General features: G+C 41.0%; 1 protein-coding gene across 1 annotated transcript in view; it reads left to right on the forward strand.

Annotated features, from left to right (window-relative positions):
• Positions 1–17,813: 17,813 nt before the first annotated feature.
• The window catches only part of SLC27A2 (solute carrier family 27 member 2), a 50,838-nt gene continuing 46,525 nt past the window's right edge, over positions 17,814–22,126 (forward strand). The window contains exon 1 of the mRNA XM_002753471.6: positions 17,814–18,492. Coding sequence (XP_002753517.1) covers positions 18,015–18,492 — 478 coding nt within the window. The 5' untranslated portion in view covers positions 17,814–18,014. The remainder of the gene's footprint in view (positions 18,493–22,126) is intronic.

Below are 22,126 nucleotides of genomic sequence, written 5' to 3' on the forward strand. Positions count from 1 at the left end.
GCAGGGACATGGATGAAGCTGGAAGCCATTATTCTCAGCAAACTAACACAGGAACAGAAAACCAAACACCGCATGTTCTCACTCATATTTAGGAGTTGAAAAATGGGAACACATGGACACAGGGAGAGGAATATCACACACTGAGGCCTGTCAGGGGGTGGGGGACAAGGAGAAGGAGAACATTAGGACAGATACCTAATGCATGCAGAGCTTAAAACCTAGATAATGAGTTGATAGGTGCAGCAAACCACCATGGCACATGTATACCTATGCAACAAATGTGCACGTTCTGTACATGTATCCCAGAACTTAAAGTAAAATAAAAATAAATAAATGTGTCTGTTCAATGGATGAGTCAATGCAACTTGGAGAGACTGTGATAGATCAGACTAGTAGTTCAGGCATTAAGTAATTCTCATCGTTAACAATCTTCCTATAAAACTTCAAATTTTACTTTCAGAAAATTCACTGACTATCCTGGAATATGCATATTAGGGGAAGCAACCATGAGCCACTACACTCTAAAGAAACTTTTTGTGTTAGAGATGACATTTTCTCTTGAGTCCAACTGCACAGCAAGATGTTTTCTGCCTGCTGGGCAGATAGAAATTAAAACTGAGTAAGCATAGTAGCTGTCTTCTTGTAGAGAAGGTAACAAACAGTAGGGAGAGATTATCCCATAGAGGGTTCTGAGGGAAAGTACCTAGAACCATAAAACCGAGCTTCCACCATCCAGGGCTGCCTGCCTGGCCTTCTCTGTCCACAGGCTCTTCCACTTGGCCCCCACCTACAAGATCCAGAAACCAATCTGGTGCTTTTCTAACCTAAGTCTTACTGAAACTTAGTCTCAAGCCAGGCCTGGGGGTTCATGCCAGCTACCTGGGAGACTAAAGTGGGAGAACGACTTGAGGCTGGGATTTTTAGACCAATCTGGGCAACATAGTGAGGCTTCATCTCTAAAAAAAATAAAAATAAAAAAGTTTAGTCTGAAAAGGCATGCATTTCTGCACATCTTGTACTACTCCTTTAAACACGTGTAACTATCGACTTCATTGTAATTTTCTGATTAATGGCGTCTGCCTTCTCCTTGACTTCAAATTCCCTGAGACTAGAGGCTGTCTTTCTCATTTACGGTTTTATCCCCAGTGCCTGGCACAATGCCTAGCATATTATTAGTGCTCAGTAAATTTTGTACCCCAGTTTTAGAAACGGAGTCATATGCTTTCACACCTAGCCTCTTGCACAAATCTCTGCCTAAAACACACCCCTTAAAGACTAGGACTTTATCTTGCTCTTACCAGACAAGTCTCCTCCTCTAGGACCACCACCCAGGTCCCAGATATCCTCAAGCCACTGAATCATGCTGGCTCCCACCTCCCTGCATGCTTTACTCTCCCCATTTCCCACAGCTGAATCTTCCCGCAGAGGTGGGCCTTGTCTCCTCCCAGGTGTTATCTATCTGCCAGGTCCCGCTCCTCCTCCTCTGCCCCCTCTTCACACCAACAGAGCTGCAGTTGTGAGTGTGGATAATGAGAATGGCAGTGGGCCCAGTTAGATCCTCAGAAAGAAAAGGGAGGGGCCAAGCAAGGACCAGCCACACATACAGAAGGAATATTGAGAAAGCAGGAAGAAGAAGGTGGAGGTAGGGAAAGAAGAGTGTGAAGAAAGTAACATTTCAAAGCTGCCTGTTCTAATTAACTGTGAAGGGGATTCATATGGCCTAAATTAGAGCTATTTGGATGGAGTGAAGAGGAGAGAAAATAGACGACAAATACTAAAAGAGACAAATTGATGCTGGAGTGAGCTGTTATAGATCACTTCTTCTAAAAGTCTAGAAAAAAAATGAAATGAGCTGATAGCTGGCTAGGAAAGTTAAAATAGGACTTCTTTTGTTTATTGTGTAATTGGGTGCTTAAATGCAATCAAAAGACCCAGCAATTCCACTGCTGGGTATCTACCCAAAGGAAACAAATTCACTCTGTGAAAAAGAAACTTGCATATGTATGTTTATAGCAGCACAATTCACAACTGCAAAGATATGGAACCAAACTAAGTGCCCATTGACTAATAAGTGGATAAAGAAAATGTGGTATATATTTAACATATACCATGGACTACTACTCAGCCGTAAAAAGTAGCAAAATAATGTCTTTTGCAGCAACTTGGATGGAGCTGGAGGCTGTTATTCTAAGTGAAGTAACTGAGGAGTAGAAAACCAAATACCATATGTTCTTACTTATCAGTGGGAGCTAAGCTATGAGTATGCAGAGGCATCAGAGTGGTATAATGGGCTTTAGAGACTCAGAAGGGGAATGGTGGAAGAGAGGCTAGGGATTTTAAAACTACATATTGGGTACAGTGTACACGATTTGGGTGATAGATAAACTAAAATCTCAAAATTCACCAGTATATAATTCATCCATGTAAGAAAAAAAATTTGTACTCCAAAAGCTATTAAAATTTTTTGAAAAATTTTAAGAAAGATGAGTAGATTGAGCCGTCACTGATATCTAGGCGCTCCCCCAGGGTAACTATGACAGCACCAGTTTCCAAGCAGCAAAGTGTAGAAATGTGATAAGCCAAGCTTCACACTCCAGGCCCAAACTCCTGACTCTTCCAAGATTGGCCTTGGGATTTAGTTAAATCAATTACAATCCATTTCCTAATGTGTAATGTGGAAGCTGTAATTATTTCCCTGTCTATCCCGCACTGTATCTGATCAACACTAGAAAGTCATTACATATTTTTGATTGATTACTTCCCAGAGTAGTTAGGAAAATTTAGATAACAGAGTAGGAAGGGTTAAGAGTGCCATAAATGTCATTACTCAGTAAACGTTACTTATGAAAGTATATCGATATTTATCATGTATTAAAACCATAACATAATTTCATTTATTCTAATTCCTGGATTCAAAATATGCAAAGAATGAAATAACATACCATGCTTCTCTGGGGAAAACTACTGGCATATGATTCTTAATTTATGTTTAGAGCAGTGGTTCCTAAACAGCCACCTGAATAAATTGTAAGAGGATCAACAAGGGACCTTTTCAAAATATAGGGACTTTTAGGCCCCACTCCTGAAGATTCAAATTCTGTAGTTCTATAATGAGAATTGACACTTTTTAAAAACTCCTAAGGTGACTGTAATGTGCAGGCAGCTTTGGGAAGCACTAATTGAGAATGTATAAACACTGGTCTCTCTAAGACAATTAGACTGTCCTTGAAAGAGAAAAATCTACTAGTACCTTCTAGAACTCCACCATGGAAGGAATTGTTAGTCAGAGATCCCCACCCCAAAATCTGTGACCCTGGGATGCTCTTGACCTACACCTGCCTCCAGGGCCCATCTTCTTTGTTCCTCTTTCCCCTTTTCTTAACTCCATCTGCTCCAACCCTTGGGACATCCCCTTTCCAAGACCACCCACAGCAAGAACAGCGACCTCCTTTTCCTCTTCCTGTTTTGCTGCCCCTGTAGATAAGCACAAAAGCCCTTTCCCTTTTAAGAGATGCTAACTGATCAATACCAATAAGGATAGGGAAACCAAAAGATAACAAACTTAGAGGTGAATGGGTTCCAGATCTCCAAGGTCTTACCACCATGATCCTGGACCACGGTTTTTGATTCCTAGTAGAGAAAGAGTAAGCCCAAAACGCTGTGTAGAAATTCTGAGTAATGAGCTAAGAGAACCTCACAGGTAGTCAGGGCTGGGTTCTTAGAAATACAATCCAATTATTCATTTATAATAATTCTTCAGTGTCTCTTAAGCAATAGGCATTTCACTCATCAAGATACTGATAAGGACAAAATATTTCCCCTCAAAAATCTCAATCTTCTTCTTTCCCCTCAAAAAGTTCTCAATCATCCACAAGAGGAAGATATGTAAACAGATGAATTATACATATATCGTGTGAGGAGTTGCAATGGAGCAGCACTGTACATATGTGGTTATTTAAAGTTAATTAAAATTAAATATGATTAGTACAGAAAATGGGTGAATTGTATGGCATGTAAACTATACCTCAATAAAGTTGTTTTAAAAAGTTACATTTTTTAAAAAGTGAAGAAAGATTAAGAATTCCTTTCCTCAACCACACTGGCCAGGTTTCCAGTGGCCGCCATATTGGACAGCACACGCAACACATTTCCATGAGCACAGAGTCTGCAAGGCACTGTGAAAGAGGCGTTGTGGTAAGCCAGAGGAGGGAGCAGCTTTTCTGCTTCAGGAGGGCACATAAGGCTTCATATATGGCATGTTTGAGTGGCTCCTGAAAGATGAATATGAGATTTTCCTAAAATGTAAGAACTGAGGCAGCAGCTATGAGGCAGCTTTGGATGCCGAAGGAAAGCAGGAGCTTATCTCCTGACAGCAAGGACATGAATGATGATGTTCACTTGTTAGTGTGTTCATTTTTTATTAATAGACTTTTTATTGCAATATAATATACATACAGAAAAACACATAGCATCCAGGACATAACAGAGTTATCACAAAAGATACCCAACTGTATCATCACCATCAAGGTCAAGAAACATGTTAGCACCTTAAAATCCCCCCTTTCATGCCCCTTCCCATTCATCATCCACTTCCTTCCCCCCAACGCAACTCTAGCCTAGATTTAACCCTACGAATCTGTTTCATATTTTAATAGAGGTTTTTAAGCAGGAAAACAACATGGCCATATTTCACTTTGAAAAAGAACATCTTGGCAACTCTGTGGAGGAGTCTGTGGTAAAAGAAATGGTGGTAGAAAGCAACAAGGAATGATAAAGATGGCTCTAGTTTAAGGCAGTAATGAAAACAGGCTGATGTCCAGGGAATCTTAGTAATAAAAATCATAGCATTTACTAAGTCCTGGATATTTTCCAGCCACTGAAGTGTGGGCATGGCATAGATCTTAACATTCAATCCCCCATGCAATCCTCCAAAGTCAGTAGGCACGCAGAGAGGGAGAGGCAAAGCCAAGACTCAATTGCACACACATCTGCTTCCACAATCTATGACCTTGCCTGTTACTCTGCTTCTCTGTTTCTACTATCCTCCCTTTTGAGAAGGAGCAAACTGTTTCAGGGTCTGACTATGAATAAAGCATAGGAAAGAGTTAAGAATGAATCAAATGCTTAGCTTATGAGAGATGCTGAAGACCTGGAGATGCCAGGACCTTCCTTTAAGGATCTCAACCTCATCAAAGCCCTCATCTTCCTTAAAGGCCAGAAATTTTGTTTTAAAAATAGAAATTGAAGAGCAAGTAATTCTAGTTGGCTGTCAAAACCATGCCATCAGAGGCTTGATAGTTATGTTATCTACTGTTGTGTAACAAATCACCCCCAATACTTAATGGCTTAAAATAGCAATATAGTGTCTGTGGGTCAGAAATTCAGGAGCAAGTGGATGGGCAGTTTTGGTTTGCTGTCTCCAGTCAGATACTAGTTGAGGCTGCAGTCACCCAAGGGCTTGACTGGGGCTGGAGAAATCACTTTCTGAGTGGCTCACTCACATGGTGGGCACATTGGTGCTGACTACTGGGTCAAGGCCTCAGCTTCTGTCCAAATGGATCTCTCCATAGAGCTGCTTTAGTGTCCTCAGAGCATGCAACTGGCTGTCCTCATAGTGAGTGACCCAAGACACTTTGTAGCAGGAACTACAAAGCTTTCGATAAGCTAACCTTAAGTGACACATTTTTACTTTCACCATATTCCATCAGTTATTGACCATACAGAGGCAGTCATGATTCAGTGTGTTAATTTCACACACTGGTGCATGAGTACCAGGCAGCATGGATCTCTGGAGGTCAACTTAGAGGCTAGGTGCCACAGTAGTAAAGGGTGGCTTTGTGCAAATCACAAATGTCCTATGAATGAAGCACTTAAAATGGAAACAGGGAGGGATGATTCTGCATTCCTGACAGATGGAACAGGGTGATTAAAGGTATCACATTATATGGCCTCTATCTGATTTGGCTAAAATGAATTAATCATGAGTGGCAGGGGGGACCCAGAAAATACAGGCCCACATTGTAGACCACCTTGCATGTCTGAAAAGGGAACATCGACTTCACCTATAGATAAATGGGAGCCACACATGCTACCTCAGTGAAAGGATGGTAAGGATCACAAAACGTTAGAATGGAAGGGCTTTTTGAGACCATCTTCCTATCAATAGACTGTTCTCATGGTCCCCTGGAAGCTGAGCTAATTCAGGTCTTTCCGTTTTACAAAAGGAAACACACTTGGTCAGGGTTGTGCTTTAGGAAGGCAATCCTGGCAACAATGTGGAAAATAGATTAGAGGAGGGAAGAATGGAAGGAGAGGTGCTGAGTTGAAACCTTGAGTCCATTTACCACCATGAAAAGCCTAGAGTATGATGATGGTGGTAGAAATGCAAAGGAATGGAAGAGACATGAAAAATATTGTGAGATCGTTCTAGTGAACATGATAGACTTCTGCATTCACAGTGTATTTGTCCATTTTTCACACTGCTATAAAGAAATACCTGAGACTGGGTAATTTGTAAAGAAAAGAGGTTGAATTGACTCACAGTTATGCATGGCTGGGAGGCCTCAGGAAATTTACAATCATGGCAGAAGGCAAATAGGAAGGAAGGCCTGTCTTACATGGCAGCAAAAGAGAAGAGCACAAAGGGAAATTGTCAAACACTTATAAAACCATCCAATCACATGAGACTCACTCACTGTCTCAAGAATAGCAAGGGGAAAACCACCCCCTAATCCAATTACCTCTCACCAGGTCCCTCCCTTGATACACAGGGATTACAATTCAAGATGAGATTTGGGTAGGGACATAGAGCCAAACCTATTACAATGTTCAGTCATGTTTTCCTTCACTTCGTCATGAAAGAATGACTTAATATGAGATGACATAATTTGCAATTACCCTTTTTTTTTTAACATCTTTCCTCCTATCCATAGGGCCTGCCTTTCCCTAACTGCCAACTCACATCTATGATTTTCTTCAGCACCTTTTTCAAAGCTCACTTACTCCTGGAAGCCCTTGCTGACTACCCTCAGCTGATCAGATCACTCCTGCCCTCTACACTTATGGAGGCAGTTGCTTCCATATCATATTGTACTACTGAATATTGTGGAAGATATATTGTTCCTATAGCCTAGCTGAGCCATGAAAGGCAGTGACAGATATTAAATAGAACATTTTGCAAGATCTATTGAGTTAATCAGGGGTATCCCATCACCTCTACAATCCTGACTATACCTACCAGATTCTAATCTTAGTTAAAATGAACCTTGATATTTAGTTTACCTTTTCGCTTTGACTACTTTTTACTTGTTTTAAAAATCAGGACGAAACAAAATTGAACTAAAAATAAAGTGATAAAATGCAATCAATAAAGAGATTTTAATTAACATTGGGCATAAAAATATATTTTACTGAATCTTAAGGGTTTTTTAACATTTGCTGTTTACAGTATCTTGTCTTTTTAGAGAGACTATCAAATCATAGGTCAGTCATACATTAATTCAGGATCAGTCTCTTTTTTCAGTATATTACATTACTGAGGGATAAACTAGATTTAGAGTTAATTTTAAAAGTTAAATTGGTATTTAACTGAAGAATGAATCTATTTAAAATATTTATGCTTTGTGTGGCAGTCTGTCCTAAGCATACTCCACAGTTCCACAACTCATAATCCCATGTAGGTGGATAACCCCTTCCCTTAACACATGGGAAACTTATTTTGGAGTGTTGCTGCCATCTAGTGGAAATTTTACTAAATGTGACTAAGTACTTAAGGCTAATTTGGCCCACTGCTCTCTTCACTGCCACTCTCACCATCCCCTTTTTTCTTTTTCCTTTCTTTCTTTCTCACTATCACAGGTGCACTCAGATATAACAAGAAGAGAAAATATTTACTCAGTTACTGGGAACTTCTTTGAAAATGGGTGCTTTGTGTCTAGTGAGACAATATTTCTATTTGGCCAAAGTTCATTTGTCAGAAAATATATGCATGTGTCCTAATTTTTGCAAAAAGAAATGCAGAAAGGATTAACCAGAAACTAGTAGGATTGATTACCTAAAGGAAAAGGATGAAAGTGAATGAGAAAGATAGAAAAAAAAAAGATGGAACTCTTCTGATTATATTTTTATATAGTTTTAACTTTTGAACCACATAAAACCACATAAATATTTACATTTTCAAATATAAAGTTTAATCGCCAGGTTGGGAGGACTGTAAATTGAACAGAAACAGAAACAAATCAACCTAAGCATGTATCATATCAAAAGTGTAATTATTTAGGACAAGAAAAATAATTATTCCAACTAAACTTTTGAATGTGAAACTCTAACTGGCCACCCTCAGGGAACATTCTAAGGATAATAACTAAGAAAGCCTTGGACTTTACCTGGTGAGGTAAGTATGTCTTGGGTAGTGGTATTGATGTAGTAATTCTGAAACTACTTTGTGTGTAGTTTAGAATTTCAAATAGATAAACATATTGATATTGCTGGTGTTGCAGGCCATTTCCTTAGTTCAGCTAAAGACAGGGTCCTTGTCCATCCCATGGTCACCAAAAGTTAGGCTCACAGATGGTTTGAAGGGTAAGTAAAGCAGGGTTTTATTGGGTGAAAGGGGAAAAAAGTGGGAAAGAGGGATCCTCCACAGGCCAGAGTCCCTGCTAGAGAGATTCCCACCTGCAAGTTCCACACAGTTCAAGGCAGGGGCCTTAAATCCTAGGTTCCACACCAGAAGAGGAGGGGCCAGGCTCCTCCCTGCTGCAAACATTGTGAACTTGTGTCTCCACCCTAGTGTGCACTCTTCCCAGGGCACAGGCCGGTTGCCATTTTTCCAGGGATCCCCTCCTGTTTGGCTGTCTCACTGGAAACCAGTTTTCCCCCTATAGGAGGCTTGCTTTTTGTTTTTATAAAAAGATATGGCATAAAGGAAGAAGAAGCAAACTCTTTGGTGTTGGATTACAAAATTAGAGCTATCAGTACAAATTTATGGTCTTTAAAACTATATATTGTCTGGGCCGGGTGGCTCACACCTATAATCCCAGCACTTAGGGAGGTCGAGTCAGGCATATCACCTGAGGTTGGGGGCACAAGATCAGCCTGGGCAACATGGTAAAACTCTGCTTCTACTAAAAATGCAAAAATTAGCCAGGTGTGGTAGCACACACCTGTAATCCCAGCTACTCAAGAGGCTGAGGCATGAGAATCACTTGAACTGGGGAGGTGGAGGTTGCAATGAACAGAGGTTATGCCACTGGATTCTAGCCTGGGTGACAAAGAGAAATATACTCTGTCTCAAAAAAAGGAAAAAAAAAAGTATATATTTTCTATTTTGTCCATTGAAAGAGCCTAGACACAATAACCTCCTGCAGAAGAGTACACCCGCACCCTGGCTTCCATGTCTAAACACCATAGTCAAAAGACAAAAGCAGAATCCCATGGAGAAATGGCTGATACCAGGACTGGGTCAAGGGAAGCACAAGGTGATCCTGGAACATCTTTTGTTTCAGAACATCAGAACATTCTCAAAGGCTGATCTGGACCTGCCAAAAGACACAGGAGCCAACCAAGGTAATAACACAAAAGAATACATAACATTGAATTTTTTTAAAATTGATGAGTCTATACCCATCCTTTAAAGGAGAGAAAAAGAATAGGATGCCAATGAATGCATGTAGAAGGAATGATAGAAACAGAAAATCATTATAGAACCACTATAGAAATAATAGATTCAGACAAGGATCGTCAGAGTGCCAAAATCATTCAGTGAGAAATTGGGGCACAAGAAAAGAATATTTATACAATCTAAAAGTATAACTCCATGGAATACGTATTAATTACAAAGAACTATATCTTTCCAATGCATCTGGCAGTTAGCATTTTAACTAAGTAATCAAACTTCATATTATCAATAATGGGACAATTATTGCTAACTAATTCCCTCCTGGTCTGACCCACTGAGAAGGACAAAACACCACTTCTTTAGTGTTCCTGCCAAACTGCAAAACCTGAATCCCATCATGAGGAAACATAACATAAACCCAAGTTAAAGAACATTCAACAAAATACTGGCCTGGACTCCAAAGATGTCAATGTCAGTTAAAGACCAAAGAAAAGCTGGGGAACTGCTCTTTATTAAAGGAAACATAAAAGACATAATTAAACAATTATATTTAATATTAAATGCAATGTATAATCTAGATTGGCTTTTGGATGGTTAAAAAAAAAAGCATAAGACATTGCTATGGTTTGAATGTGTCCCCTCCAAAATATAGGTGTTGCCAATGGATAGTATTGATAGGTGAGGCCTTTAAGAAGTGATTAGGCCATGAGGGCTCCTCCCTCATGAATGGGATTAAGGCCCTTACAAAAGAGACTTCATGCAGTGTGCATTGCTTGCCATTCCACCTTCTGCCATAAGAGGACACAGCATTCCTCTCCTTGGAGGGCACAGCCGTCACCAGATAACCAAACATGCTAATGCAAAGGATCTTGGGACTTCCCAGCCTCCAAAACTATGAAAAAATAAATTTCTGTTATTTATAAATTACCCAGTCTCGTGTATTCTGTAACAGCAGCACAAAACAGGCTAGCACAGACATTACTGAAATAATTAGGAATCTGTGAATAAGAATTCATATTAGATAATATTAAATGTAATATTAGATAACAAAATTGTATCAACTTCAAGTTTCCCAAGTGTTATAATTCTATTGTAGTTAATTACAAAATTCTCTTGTTTTAAATGATACATACTTAAGTATTTAGTATGTATCAAAATGTCATACTGTCTACAAACATTTCTCAATGGTTTGACATCATTTCATCCATACTTACTATGTGTCTCAAAAAGATAAGTACCCCTTTTAAAAATAACCATTTATCACACTATTTTTAAAGCTTCCCAGGTGATTCTCTTGTTCAGCAATGAATTAATAGTAATCTTTTATTTCATTGATCTTTTGTAATTTTTTCTTATTTCAATTTCATTTATTTCTGGTCTGACCTGTCATTTATTTTCTCTTACTAACTTTGGGTTTGGTTTGCTCTTGCTTTTCTCTTTCTTTAAGTTGCATCATTAAGTCATTTATTTGAAGTTTTTCTACTGTCTTGATGTAAATACTTACTGCTATAAACTTTCTTCTCACTGCTACTTTTACTGTACCCTGCAGGTTTTGGTGTGTTGTGTTTCCATTATTTGTTTCAAGAAATTTTTCAATTTCCTTCTTATTTCTTCATTGACTCACTAGTCACTCGGGAGCATATAGTTTAATTTTCATATGTTTGTATAATTACCAAAATTCCTCTTTTTATTGATTTCTCCTTTCATTCTTTTGTGGTCAGAGAAAATATTTGATATGATTTCCAATTTTTTGAAAGTTTTGAGACTTGTTTGTGGCTTAAGATATGGTTCATTTTTAGAATTATCCGTATGCTGAGAACAATTGTTTATTCTGTAGCATATGAAATTTTCTGTAAATATCCATTAAGTCCATTTGGTCTATAATGCAGAGTAAGTCTGATGTTTCTTTACTGATTTTTCTGTCTGGATTAACTGTCCAATGCTGAAAGTGTGCTGTTGAAGTCTCCAACTATGATTGTGTTGGAGTCTGTCTCTCTATAGCTCTAATAATATTTGCTTCATATATCTGGGTACCCCAGTGTTGGGTGCATATATACTTAAAATTGTTATATCCTCTTTCTGAATTGACCTCTTTATCCTTATATAGTGACCTTCTTTGTCCCTTCCAGTTTCTGTCTTGAAATCCATTTTTTCCGATATAAGTATAGTTACTCCTATATAACTACAGGTTTCTATCGGCATGGAATATCTTTTTCCAACCCTTTATTTTCTGTGTATGTGTGTCTTTATAGGTGAAATGTGTTTCTTGTAGACAAGAGATCGCTGGGTCTTGGGGTTTTTTTGTTTTGTTTTTGAGATGGAATTTCGCTCTTATTGCCCAGGCTGGAGTGCAATGGCTCATCTCAGCTCACCACAACCTCTACCTCCTGAGTTCAAGCAATTCTCCTGCTCAGCCTCCCAAGTAGCTAGGATTATAGTCATGTGCCACCATGCCCAATTAATTTCATATTTTTTAGTAGAGACAAGGTTTCTCCATGTTGGTTAGGTCTCAAACTCCCAACCTCAGGTGATCTGCCTGCCTCAGCCTCCCAAAGTGCTGGGATTATAGGCATGAGCCACCTCCTGGGTCTTGCTTTTTTATCCATTCAGCCACTGTATGCTTTGTCATTAGAGAGTGTATTCTATTTATATTCAATGTTATTATTGATAAGTAAGGATTTACTTCTCCCATTTTGTTATTTGTTTTCTGGTTGTTTTGTGATCTTTCTTCTTTCCTTCTTGTATTCCTTTTAGTGAAGGTGATTTTCTCTAATTGTGTGTTTTGTCTCTTTATTTTTATGAATCTCTTGTAAGTTTTTTTATTTGAAGTTACTATGAGGTTCGTAAATAATATGTCATAACCCATTAGTTTAAACTGCTAACAACACAGATTGCGTAAACAAACAAATAAGCAAAGGGAAAAGTAATAAAAACTCTATACTTCAACTTTATTCCCCACTTTTTACCTTTTTGCTGTTTCTATTTACATCTTATTGTGCTGTTTATGTCTTGAAAAGTTGTTGTAGTTCCTATCTTTGATAGGTTCATCTTTTAGTCTTTTTATGCTTGACATGAGTATTTCATACAATAACATTCTATGTTTTTCTCTGTACCTGCTTTTTCCGTGAGTTTTGTACCTTCAGATGATTTCTTATTGCTCATTAACATTCTTTTCTGTCAGATTGAAGAACTCTTTTTTGCATTTCTTGTAGGACAGGTCTTGTGTTGATGAAGTCTCCCAGCATTTGTCTGTCTTGAAAAGTCTTTATTTCTTCTTTATGTTTGAAGAATATTTTCACTGAATATACTATTCTAGGATAAAACATTTTTTTTTTAACCTTCAGCACTTTAAACATGTCATGCCACTTTCTTCTGGCGTGTAAGGTTTCCACTGAAAAGTCTGCTACCAGATGTATTGGAGCTCCTTTGTATGTTATTTGTTTCTTTTCTCTTGCTGCTTTTAGGATCCTTTCTTTACCCTTGACCTTTGAAGTCCGATTATTACATGCCTTGAGGTAGTCTTCTTTGGGTTAAATCTGCGTGGTGTTCTATAACCTTCTCATATTTTATTAATATCTTTATTTATTTTTATAATTTATTAATATCTTCTTATACTTTATTAATATCTTTCTTTAAATTTGGAAAGTTTTCTGTTATTATTCCCTTGAATAAACTTTCTACCCCAACCTCTCTCTATATATTTCCTCTTAAAGCCAATGACTCTTAGATTGAGCCTACTTTCTACATCTTATAGGCATGTTTTATTCTTTTTCTTTTTTATTGTTTCTTCTGACTGTGTATTTTCAAACTGCCTGCCTTCAAGCTAATGAATTCTTTATTCTACTTGATCAAGTCTTCTGTTAAGAGACTCTGATGTATTTTTCAGTATGTCGATTGCATTTTCAACCTTGAATTTTCTGCTTCTTTTTAATCATTTCAATCTCTTTGTTAAAATTTATCTGATAGGATTCTGAATTCCTTCTCTGTATTATCTTGAATTTCATTAAGCTTTCTCAAAATAGACATTTTGAATTCTCTGTCTGAAAGGTCACATATCTCCACCTCTCCAGGTTTGGAACTAGTGCCTTATTAAGTTCATTTGATGTTGTTTTTCTGGATGTTTTTTGTTTGTGGAGTTTGTCAGTGATGGGCATTGAAGAGGCTATGGGGATGGAGAATTTCCATGTCTGAGATATCAGTGCTGACAAAATCCTAAATTATATCAAAGTCCAAGATCCATCTCTACTTCATATTTCACTGTGGAATTTATGTTCCTGAATAGACAAACTTGTATAAAACAATTTCTATACTATATAAAAACCCAGACAAAAGTTGCACTTTTCTACATTCAAAAATATTTTAATTTTTTTCATTTTTATCTGTTTGCAAGAATTTATAAGATTATTTTGTTTTGTTTTGTTTTTTACATGAAATGGGGTCTCACTGTGTTGCCCAGTCCAGTCTTGAACTCCTGGGCTCAAGTGACCCTCCTGCCTCAGTCTCCCAAGTAGCTGGAATTACAGGTGCATGCCACCATGCTTGGCTAATTTCTGTCCTTTTTGTATGTGGAGAAACTGAAGGTCTGTTTGTAGAAGAAGTTTACAAACAGACCTTCAGCTTCCCCACATATAAAATGTTGTGGTGTAACACTGTCTTCATCTTTTCTTGGAAAGGGCTATACTTTGGTTGCTACTGTTTTAAAAATTGTGGTAAAATATGCATAAGACAAAAATTGACCATTTTAACCATTTTAAGCGTATAGTTCAAGTGTACTTTTTTTAGTGCCAAAAATGTCATTCTTTTATAAAATAACAAATATACTGTGATGGGGGAGAGGGTTGCTTTTACTAGAAAATTAAGAAGGTGTTACTTTTTTTGAGTCCCTAACTTTGTTTCAAAATATACTATTACTGGACTAAGAAATGCAGGAATCAAAGAACTGCTACCTTAAAGAAGAGCTGAGATTTACAGGGTTAGGATGGTCAGAGGTGGAAAGGCATAAGAACAAGCCAGTAGAAAGAGGAAGGTGCAGGGCATTTTCAGGAGTGTACCAGATTAGAATTGCTAAAAACAAAGTTCTCTTGAAAAGGAGCAGGAATTAAGTTTTGGTCCATTTAAAAATATTTAGTATCTAATAATGTTTGGTTCATAGTAGAAACTCAAAAAATATTTGTTAATTGAGTATAGTGAAAGCTTGAGTCAGAGTCACAAGAGCCAGAAAGTAAAGTTTAAATTTTATTTTATAGACTAGAGGTTCCCAAGAGATGTACCAAGAATGGGCAGCCAATGTACTAAGCTATGGATCACCTTTCAAAGGAGTCAGGCAGAAGCCAGGGCATCTGGTTAGTTCTAGGCCAGGTATGCTTTAGTATGCTATACAAATATAACTGTCTATGGATGTCATTGGTGGAAGAAAATAGGAAGCAATGGGGAACCACTAAAGATAATTGAGCAGTGGGGATATAAGATGGCAGCAATATTTCCAGAAAGACCACTGCTGTGGTTTTAATGTTCATGTCCCTCCAAAATTCACACATTTGAAATCCTAACCCCCAATGTGATAGTATTAGGAGGTAGAGACTTTGTAAAGTAATTTGATCATAGGGGCAGAGCCCTCATGAATGGGATTAGTGCCCTTATAAAGCAGGCCCCAGAGAGGTAATTTGTCCCTTCTACCAAAGGGTAACAGTGAGAAGGCACCATCTATGAGAAAGTGGCTTCCACCAAATACTAGATCTGCTGGCACCTTGATCTTAGACTTGCGTCCAGAACTGTGAGAAAGAAATTTCTGTTGTTTATAAACTACACAGCTTACAGTATTTTATTATAGCCGCCCAAACAGACTACAACATCTTTTAACCTCATGATAGAGCTGGGTCCCAGGCTCAAAACTGGAATCATTGGGACAAAGGATCTGAAGGTATTTATTATAGACATTTGCTGATTCCCAAAATTTATTTCTTCTCCCCAACCCCACTTTTTAATAATACCCTAAAATGTTCCACAAAATGGCCTAGGTGCAATTGATTATATCCTCAGCCCCAAGAGTGAGCCCTGATTGGCTTAAAACAACTAGTCCCTTTTTTCCCCAGGACCCACAGACATTGGTTCAGGAATGGGGGCATAATACAGTCAGGGATTTTTTTTTTTTTTTTTTAATGAGAACTCCTAAGAAAAAGATTCTTGTATTTCTCTCTGAAGTTGAGACAGAAAGCATGTACCCCTAAGGGCTGTTGGCAGCCATCTTTGGACTGGGAGAGCCTGAATGAGAACAGAGGAGGTGCAGAGGAGAAATAGTGAAAGCGAAACTAAATCCACGTGTCCACATTTACGCTATAGACTAAAAATTCTTCACCTCTTACCCCGGGACTCTCCAGTTAATGCTTAAATTCCTGCTTCTGCTTCAGCTAGCTTGAGTCTTGTTTTCTTTTACTTGCAACTGAGATTAAAGTGATCTTCAGAATAAGAGGGGAAAAACTGGGCCCTGGTGGTAATCTAGCACTCTGGGTAGAGTGTAGCTATTTAAGGAAAAGAGGGGTCTAGGTGGCCACACTGAAGTGACTAGCCATCAATGAATGAGGGTGGCATTGGGATGAAAAGGGAAGGGCTGGCTCTGAGCTTCAACATGAAAGAAGTGCACATGAGAATGGTTTCTGTCGTGCCCTCTACTTTGGTTAATTCTACTGCCTTCTCCTCAGGGATGATGAAGGCTCCCTCATCCCAAGAGAAATGATGCAACCAGAGATGAGAAAGTCAGGAAAAGGGAAAGGTTGCTTGAGCAGTTACTTTAGGGATAAGAAGAGGAGGCTAAAAAGGGGGGGAGGGTCTAGATGTGAACAAAATGTGAAACATTTTTGTGTTACACACACACATACACACACAAACACACACACACACACACACACACGACATGGACAGAAACCTGGAGAACAGGACAGCATAATACATTTGCTAAGCATAAGCTAAGAGTTGGTTTCCCAAGACCAAACAGATACTAGTTCCAAAACCCACGAATTACTTACTAGCTGTCTCAATTCACCTGAGCTTCCCTTTCTTGTCTCTAAATGAGCATGAAAGTGCCACCTTTAAAAAATAACTGAGGCTCCCAAAATGTAACATAGGGAAGCCCGTAGCAGTGTGTCTGGAAGGAGTAAGCATTCATTATTTGTATTTATCGTACAAAATTAAGATAGAGGAACGCAGGAAGACAGGAGAGGGTGAAAATAAAACACTGCTTTACTTAGATCCTGACCCTCCTCAGTGGCAAGTATTGAGTATTCACTTTGTACAGAAGTAGCACTAAGGCAAATTAAAAGAAAGGTTCACGTTTCCTCTAAAAGAAATGTTTTTTGAGAAATGCCAATACCATTTACTCAACGTCCTCTGTGCTATACTATTCTCCGACAGAGCCACTTAGTAAATGTGCGAACTGTGCTGACAACACTTGCCAACTTTCAACATGGAGGAACAGCGGGGGCACCTAACAGAAAAAAATCTTAAATCAAAATAATGCCAAAGCTTTATTCCACATGGTGATGTGTGGCACCGCTCCTTACAAAATTAGGGCTTCCCCCGGCAGGACAGGGACAACTAGGTTAGAGTGTCCTGCCCTCATTCACCTGGCAGGGCTTGGGATGAGCTAGACGTGACTGCTGTGGGCATTTCTGTTCAACCCTGAAGCCTTCGCTGCAGGAGACCGCCTGGCAGTCCGGCTGGGCAGCAAATCTGAGAAACAAAGAGAAACCAGGCAGAAAGCCCTTGGGACCAGGAAGGAGAGATGAGATTCTGATTTGGCAGAGACACCTGGTACCCGCTATTAAGAAATAATAGGACTGTCATAAGGCACTTCATCAACAAAAACAGTGTCATCTCCATAAGCCACTCTATTAGGGTAACAAATAATAGCCCCAGGCTTGCATTATTTCTTTTAATATTCTCACAACCGCTAAGTGCGTCTTATCACCAGTTAAAGAAACCGTGGCTCCTAGGGTTAAAGTACTTCGGTCACAATGCAAGTGAGTCCAGACTTGACCCCAGACCTTCGGGCAGGGTTGGTGGCCGAGGCCCTCGGCGAGCCTCCGGGCCGCCTGCCCAGCCTGGGGAGGACCGCGTGGGCGGGCCGGGAGAGCAGGTGGCGGCGCCCCACGAGGGGGCGGGCTCAACCGGCGAGTCCCACCCGGAACCCCAGGCAGCCGGCACACTACTCCACCTGCGCCGGTGCCCGCGGCGGTGCGTGCAGCGGAGGAGCTCTGTCTTCCCTTGGATCTCACGAGCCCAGTGTCCCGCAGCGTGCGCCCCCGCACAGCCCGCCAGTCCGCCCGGAGCCCACCCGGTCGCCGCGCTGCACGCCCGGGGTGCGCCCTCTGCCCTCGCTGGGACAGACCGCCCCGCAGCCGTCATGCTGCCCGCCATCTACACGGTCCTGGCGGGGCTGCTGTTCCTGCCGCTCCTGGTGAATCTCTGCTGCCCCTATTTCTTCCAGGACATAAGCTACTTCTTGCATGTGGCCTCCGTGGCCCGGCGGACGCGCAGCTATGGGCAGCGGCGGCCGGTGCGCACAGTCCTGCGGGCGTTCCTGGAGAAAGCGCGCCAGACTCCACACAAGCCTTTTCTGCTCTTCCGCGACGAGACTCTCACCTACGCGCAGGTGGACCGGCGCAGCAACCAGGTGGCCCGGGCGCTCCACGACCACCTCGGCCTGCGCCAGGGAGACTGCGTGGCGCTCTTTATGGGTAATGAGCCGGCCTACGTGTGGCTGTGGCTGGGGCTGGTCAAGCTGGGCTGTGCCATGGCGTGCCTCAATTGCAACATCCGCGCGAAGTCCCTGCTGCGCTGCTTCCAGTGCTGCGGGGCGAAGGTTCTGCTGGCCTCGCCAGGTGAGCCCCGAGGACCGCCCTGCCCTGGCACCAGGGCTTCTCGGCGCCTTGACTAACCAGCCACAGCGTGGTGTAAGGGGCTCGCAGAGGGAGGTTCAGATCGGAACTGGAGGTATAGAAAAAGGGGTTGGCAGTGTTTGCTTGAATCGCAAATAATGATCATTTAGAACCACCTGTTGTGGAAGCTGATTATGTGCTAGGTTCTGTGTTGAGCACTCTACAGGCAGTGTGGCTTTCAATCCTCACAGTGGGTAGGGTTTATTATAGGACTTTTATAGATGAGACCCTGAGATCCTGAGAGGTGAAGACTCATGCCCAGCCATCTGTCTCCAAAGTCCAAGCTCTTAATCAATACTTATAATATCTGCATTAAAATGCAGAGGGTCTTGACTGTGAACTCTAGTGGATTCAGAGGGGCTCTTCTCACCTCTGCTGCTTGATTAGCCGTGTGATCATGGGAGAGTCACTTCTCTCTGTCCCTTGGTTTGCTCCTCTCTAATGAGGCAGTCTTCAATGTTGCTTCCAGCTCTCAAGTGCTGTTAGCATCCCTGGCCCTTGCTGCAGAACAAAGGTGACCCCACCTGATCCCCAGAGAGACGATACTGGGGATCTGCTGCAGGGCCTTTGTGAGCCCCCACCACATCTATAACAATAGTGACCCCTTCAGTTCTGTGGTTACCTCCTGCCATGTTTCAGCCAGACTTGAAATAGTAATTTCATGTTAAAGTGATACAAGGCCAGGAAGCGACAGAGAACCTGTTACTCACAGGGCTGATGGCTTTTCCGTCCCAGAGAGCTTGTCTCTGCACTTGAATAAGGACCAAGGGTTCCTTCTCTCAATCAGTAAGAAAAGGCCTACCCAGGTGTGGGCTGAAAGACCTGAGTGACAGAGTAGGGGTTTAGGGAGCCAAGGAACCTCAGCTTTCTAGAATGCATTTCGGTGCCAACCCCTATGGTAGATGCTTTTATTACCCCAGGAGATAGCATATCACTACCCCACCACCACTACCACCGTGATACATTTGGGAAAACTGAGGCATAAAATTCCAAGCTAGCTCTATCCAACTTCAAAGCCATGCTCTTTCCTACGTCTTTTTTTGTTTGTTTCTTTGACAGGGTCTCAGTCTGTTGCCCAGGCTGGAGTGCAGTGGCATGATTTCAGCTCACTGCAACCTCTGCCTCCCAGGTTCAAGCGATCCTCCCACCTCAGCCTCCCAAGTAGCTGGGACCACAGACATGCACCACCATGCCCAGCCAATTTTTTTGTTATTTTTGGTAGAGACAGGGTTTCACCATGTTGCCCAGGCTGGTCTCAAACTCCTGAGATCAAGTGATCCACCCACCTTGGCCTCCCAAAGTGCTGGGATTACCCGTGTGAGCCACCACGCCCACACTCTTTCCTACATCTTGTTGTCTTCCTCTACATGGATATAAAGTGTAAGTGTGCTGAAAGGAATCAAGTGTCCACTTGCTCTACCGCTTCATTTCATAGCTGGGGAAACTTAGGCAAGCTAAGTGGATTACCTAGTATCGCAGAAAGATGAAAGGTCAATTCACTTGTGAGAAACCAGGAAACCTACACACCTGCTTCATGTGGCATGAAATAAATAATCCAAAAAATGCAGACTTTGTATAAAAGTTTAAAAGCAGAAAGACAAGTTTAGGCTGCATGTGGTGGCTCTAGTCTATAATCCCAGCACTTTGCAAGGCCAAGGCTGGCAGATCACTTGAGGTTAGGAGCTCAACACTAGCCTGGCCAACATGGCAAAAATCCTGTCTCTACTAAAAAAAAAAAAATACAAAAATTAGCTGGGCATGGTAGTGCACACTTGTAATTCCAGCTTCCTGGGAGGCTGAGGCAGGAGAATCGCTTGAACCCGGGAAGCAGAGGTTGCAGGAAGCCAAGATCACACCACTGCACTTCAGCCTTGGGTATAGAGGGAGACTCTGTCTCAAAAAAAAAGAAAAAAGAAAGCCAAGTTTAAAGGTGGCTACATTATTTGGAAGAGATGGTCCTTTCAAGAAAATTCCCATTAATTTCTAGTTGCCTGAGAAAAGCAAAATCTTCACTCCTTTGTAACTAGATGACTCTCCTAAGCCTATTATTTTACTGGCTTACTTGGAGGGAAGTTATTAACACAGCGATCTTTGTACCAGTTCAAGAGGCATTTAAATCCTATTTATCTCTTTAGTATCCCAGGCCCCCTGAGAGGAAGGTCACAGGATTTGGAGTTTTGTTGACAAAGAAGCTCAGGATTAAATGACCATAATACAGTTTGGTTCTATAATAAAGTCAGAATTAAAATTAAAACCAGATACCCTCTTCCCACCCAGACAACAGTTCTCTGCCATAGAGCTGTGTATTTACATGGAGAATATATTGAAATTTCTACATTAAAATTAAACTCGAACCAGACTTTCTAGTGGACCTAAGGTACTCTCTGGATAGTTAACTGACTTTTGAGATAGGCCACATATTTGAAAAAAAAAAATCAGTTTTTCCAATTCACTGAGATACCTCTGTACATGAAGCAAAATTACAGTCTAGAACAGAGTTGCATGTTTACTAAACATGCCCTTGGGAAAATATGTTGAATGGACTGATTCTTATAATTCTTTGGTGTTAGAAGGGATCTCAGAGATATACTAACCCTATAATCCTCTAACTTTAATGAATGTGTTATACTTCAAAAAAAATTTACAGAAGAAACTGTAAAAGCCTAAGAATCACCTGGGAAGCATACTTTTAAAAACATTTCTGTGGCCAGGCACTGTGGCTCACTTCTGTAATCCCAGTGCTATGGGAGGCAGAGGAGGGAGGATCGCTTGAGCCCAGTGGTTGGAGACTAGCCTGGGCAACATGACAAAACCCATCTCTACAAAAAAGTACAAAAATTAGCTGGTCATGGTGGTGAGCACCTGTGGTCCAAGTTACTACGGATGCTGAGGCAAAAGGATTGCTTGAGCCCGGGAGGTCGAGGCTCCAGTGAGCTGTGACTGTGCCACTACATTCTGGCCTGGGTGATAGAGTGAGACCCTGTCTCAAAACAAAAACATAAAATTTCTGAGCACCATCCCCTAAAATGCTGACTCAGCAAGACTATGTTGGGGTCCAGGAATGTGTATATTTATAAGAAGCCCCACCCCTACCCCAGGCGATTTTGAAGCATATGGTCTGAGGACTAGGCTTTGAGAAACAATTAGTCTAGTTTCCCTTTTTCTTTTTTTTTTTTTTTTTTTTTTTGAGACAGAGTCTCCCTCTGTCACCAAGCTGAAGTGCAATGACGCAATCTTGGCTTACTGCAACTTCTGCCTCCTGGGTTCAAGCGATTCTCCTGCCTCAGCCTCCTGAGTAACTGGGACTATAGGTGCATGCCACCATGCCCGACTAATTTTTGTATTTTTAGTAGAGACGGGGTTTCACCATGTTGGACAGGATGGTCTTGCTCTCTTGACCTCGTGATCTGCCCACCTCGGCCTCCTAAAGTGCTGGGATTACATGCGTGAGCCCGGCTTTTCCACTGTTTTATATACAAAGGCCTAGAGGAATGATATGGCTTGCCCTCGGTCACATAGATAGTTAGGAACAGAAAGGTAGAAAGAGAACCCAGATTTTTTTTTTCTCACAAGGCAC

Source organism: Callithrix jacchus, chromosome 8 (genome assembly GCF_049354715.1).
Source record: "Callithrix jacchus isolate 240 chromosome 8, calJac240_pri, whole genome shotgun sequence".
In the NCBI taxonomy this organism is placed as follows: domain Eukaryota; kingdom Metazoa; phylum Chordata; class Mammalia; order Primates; family Cebidae; genus Callithrix; species Callithrix jacchus.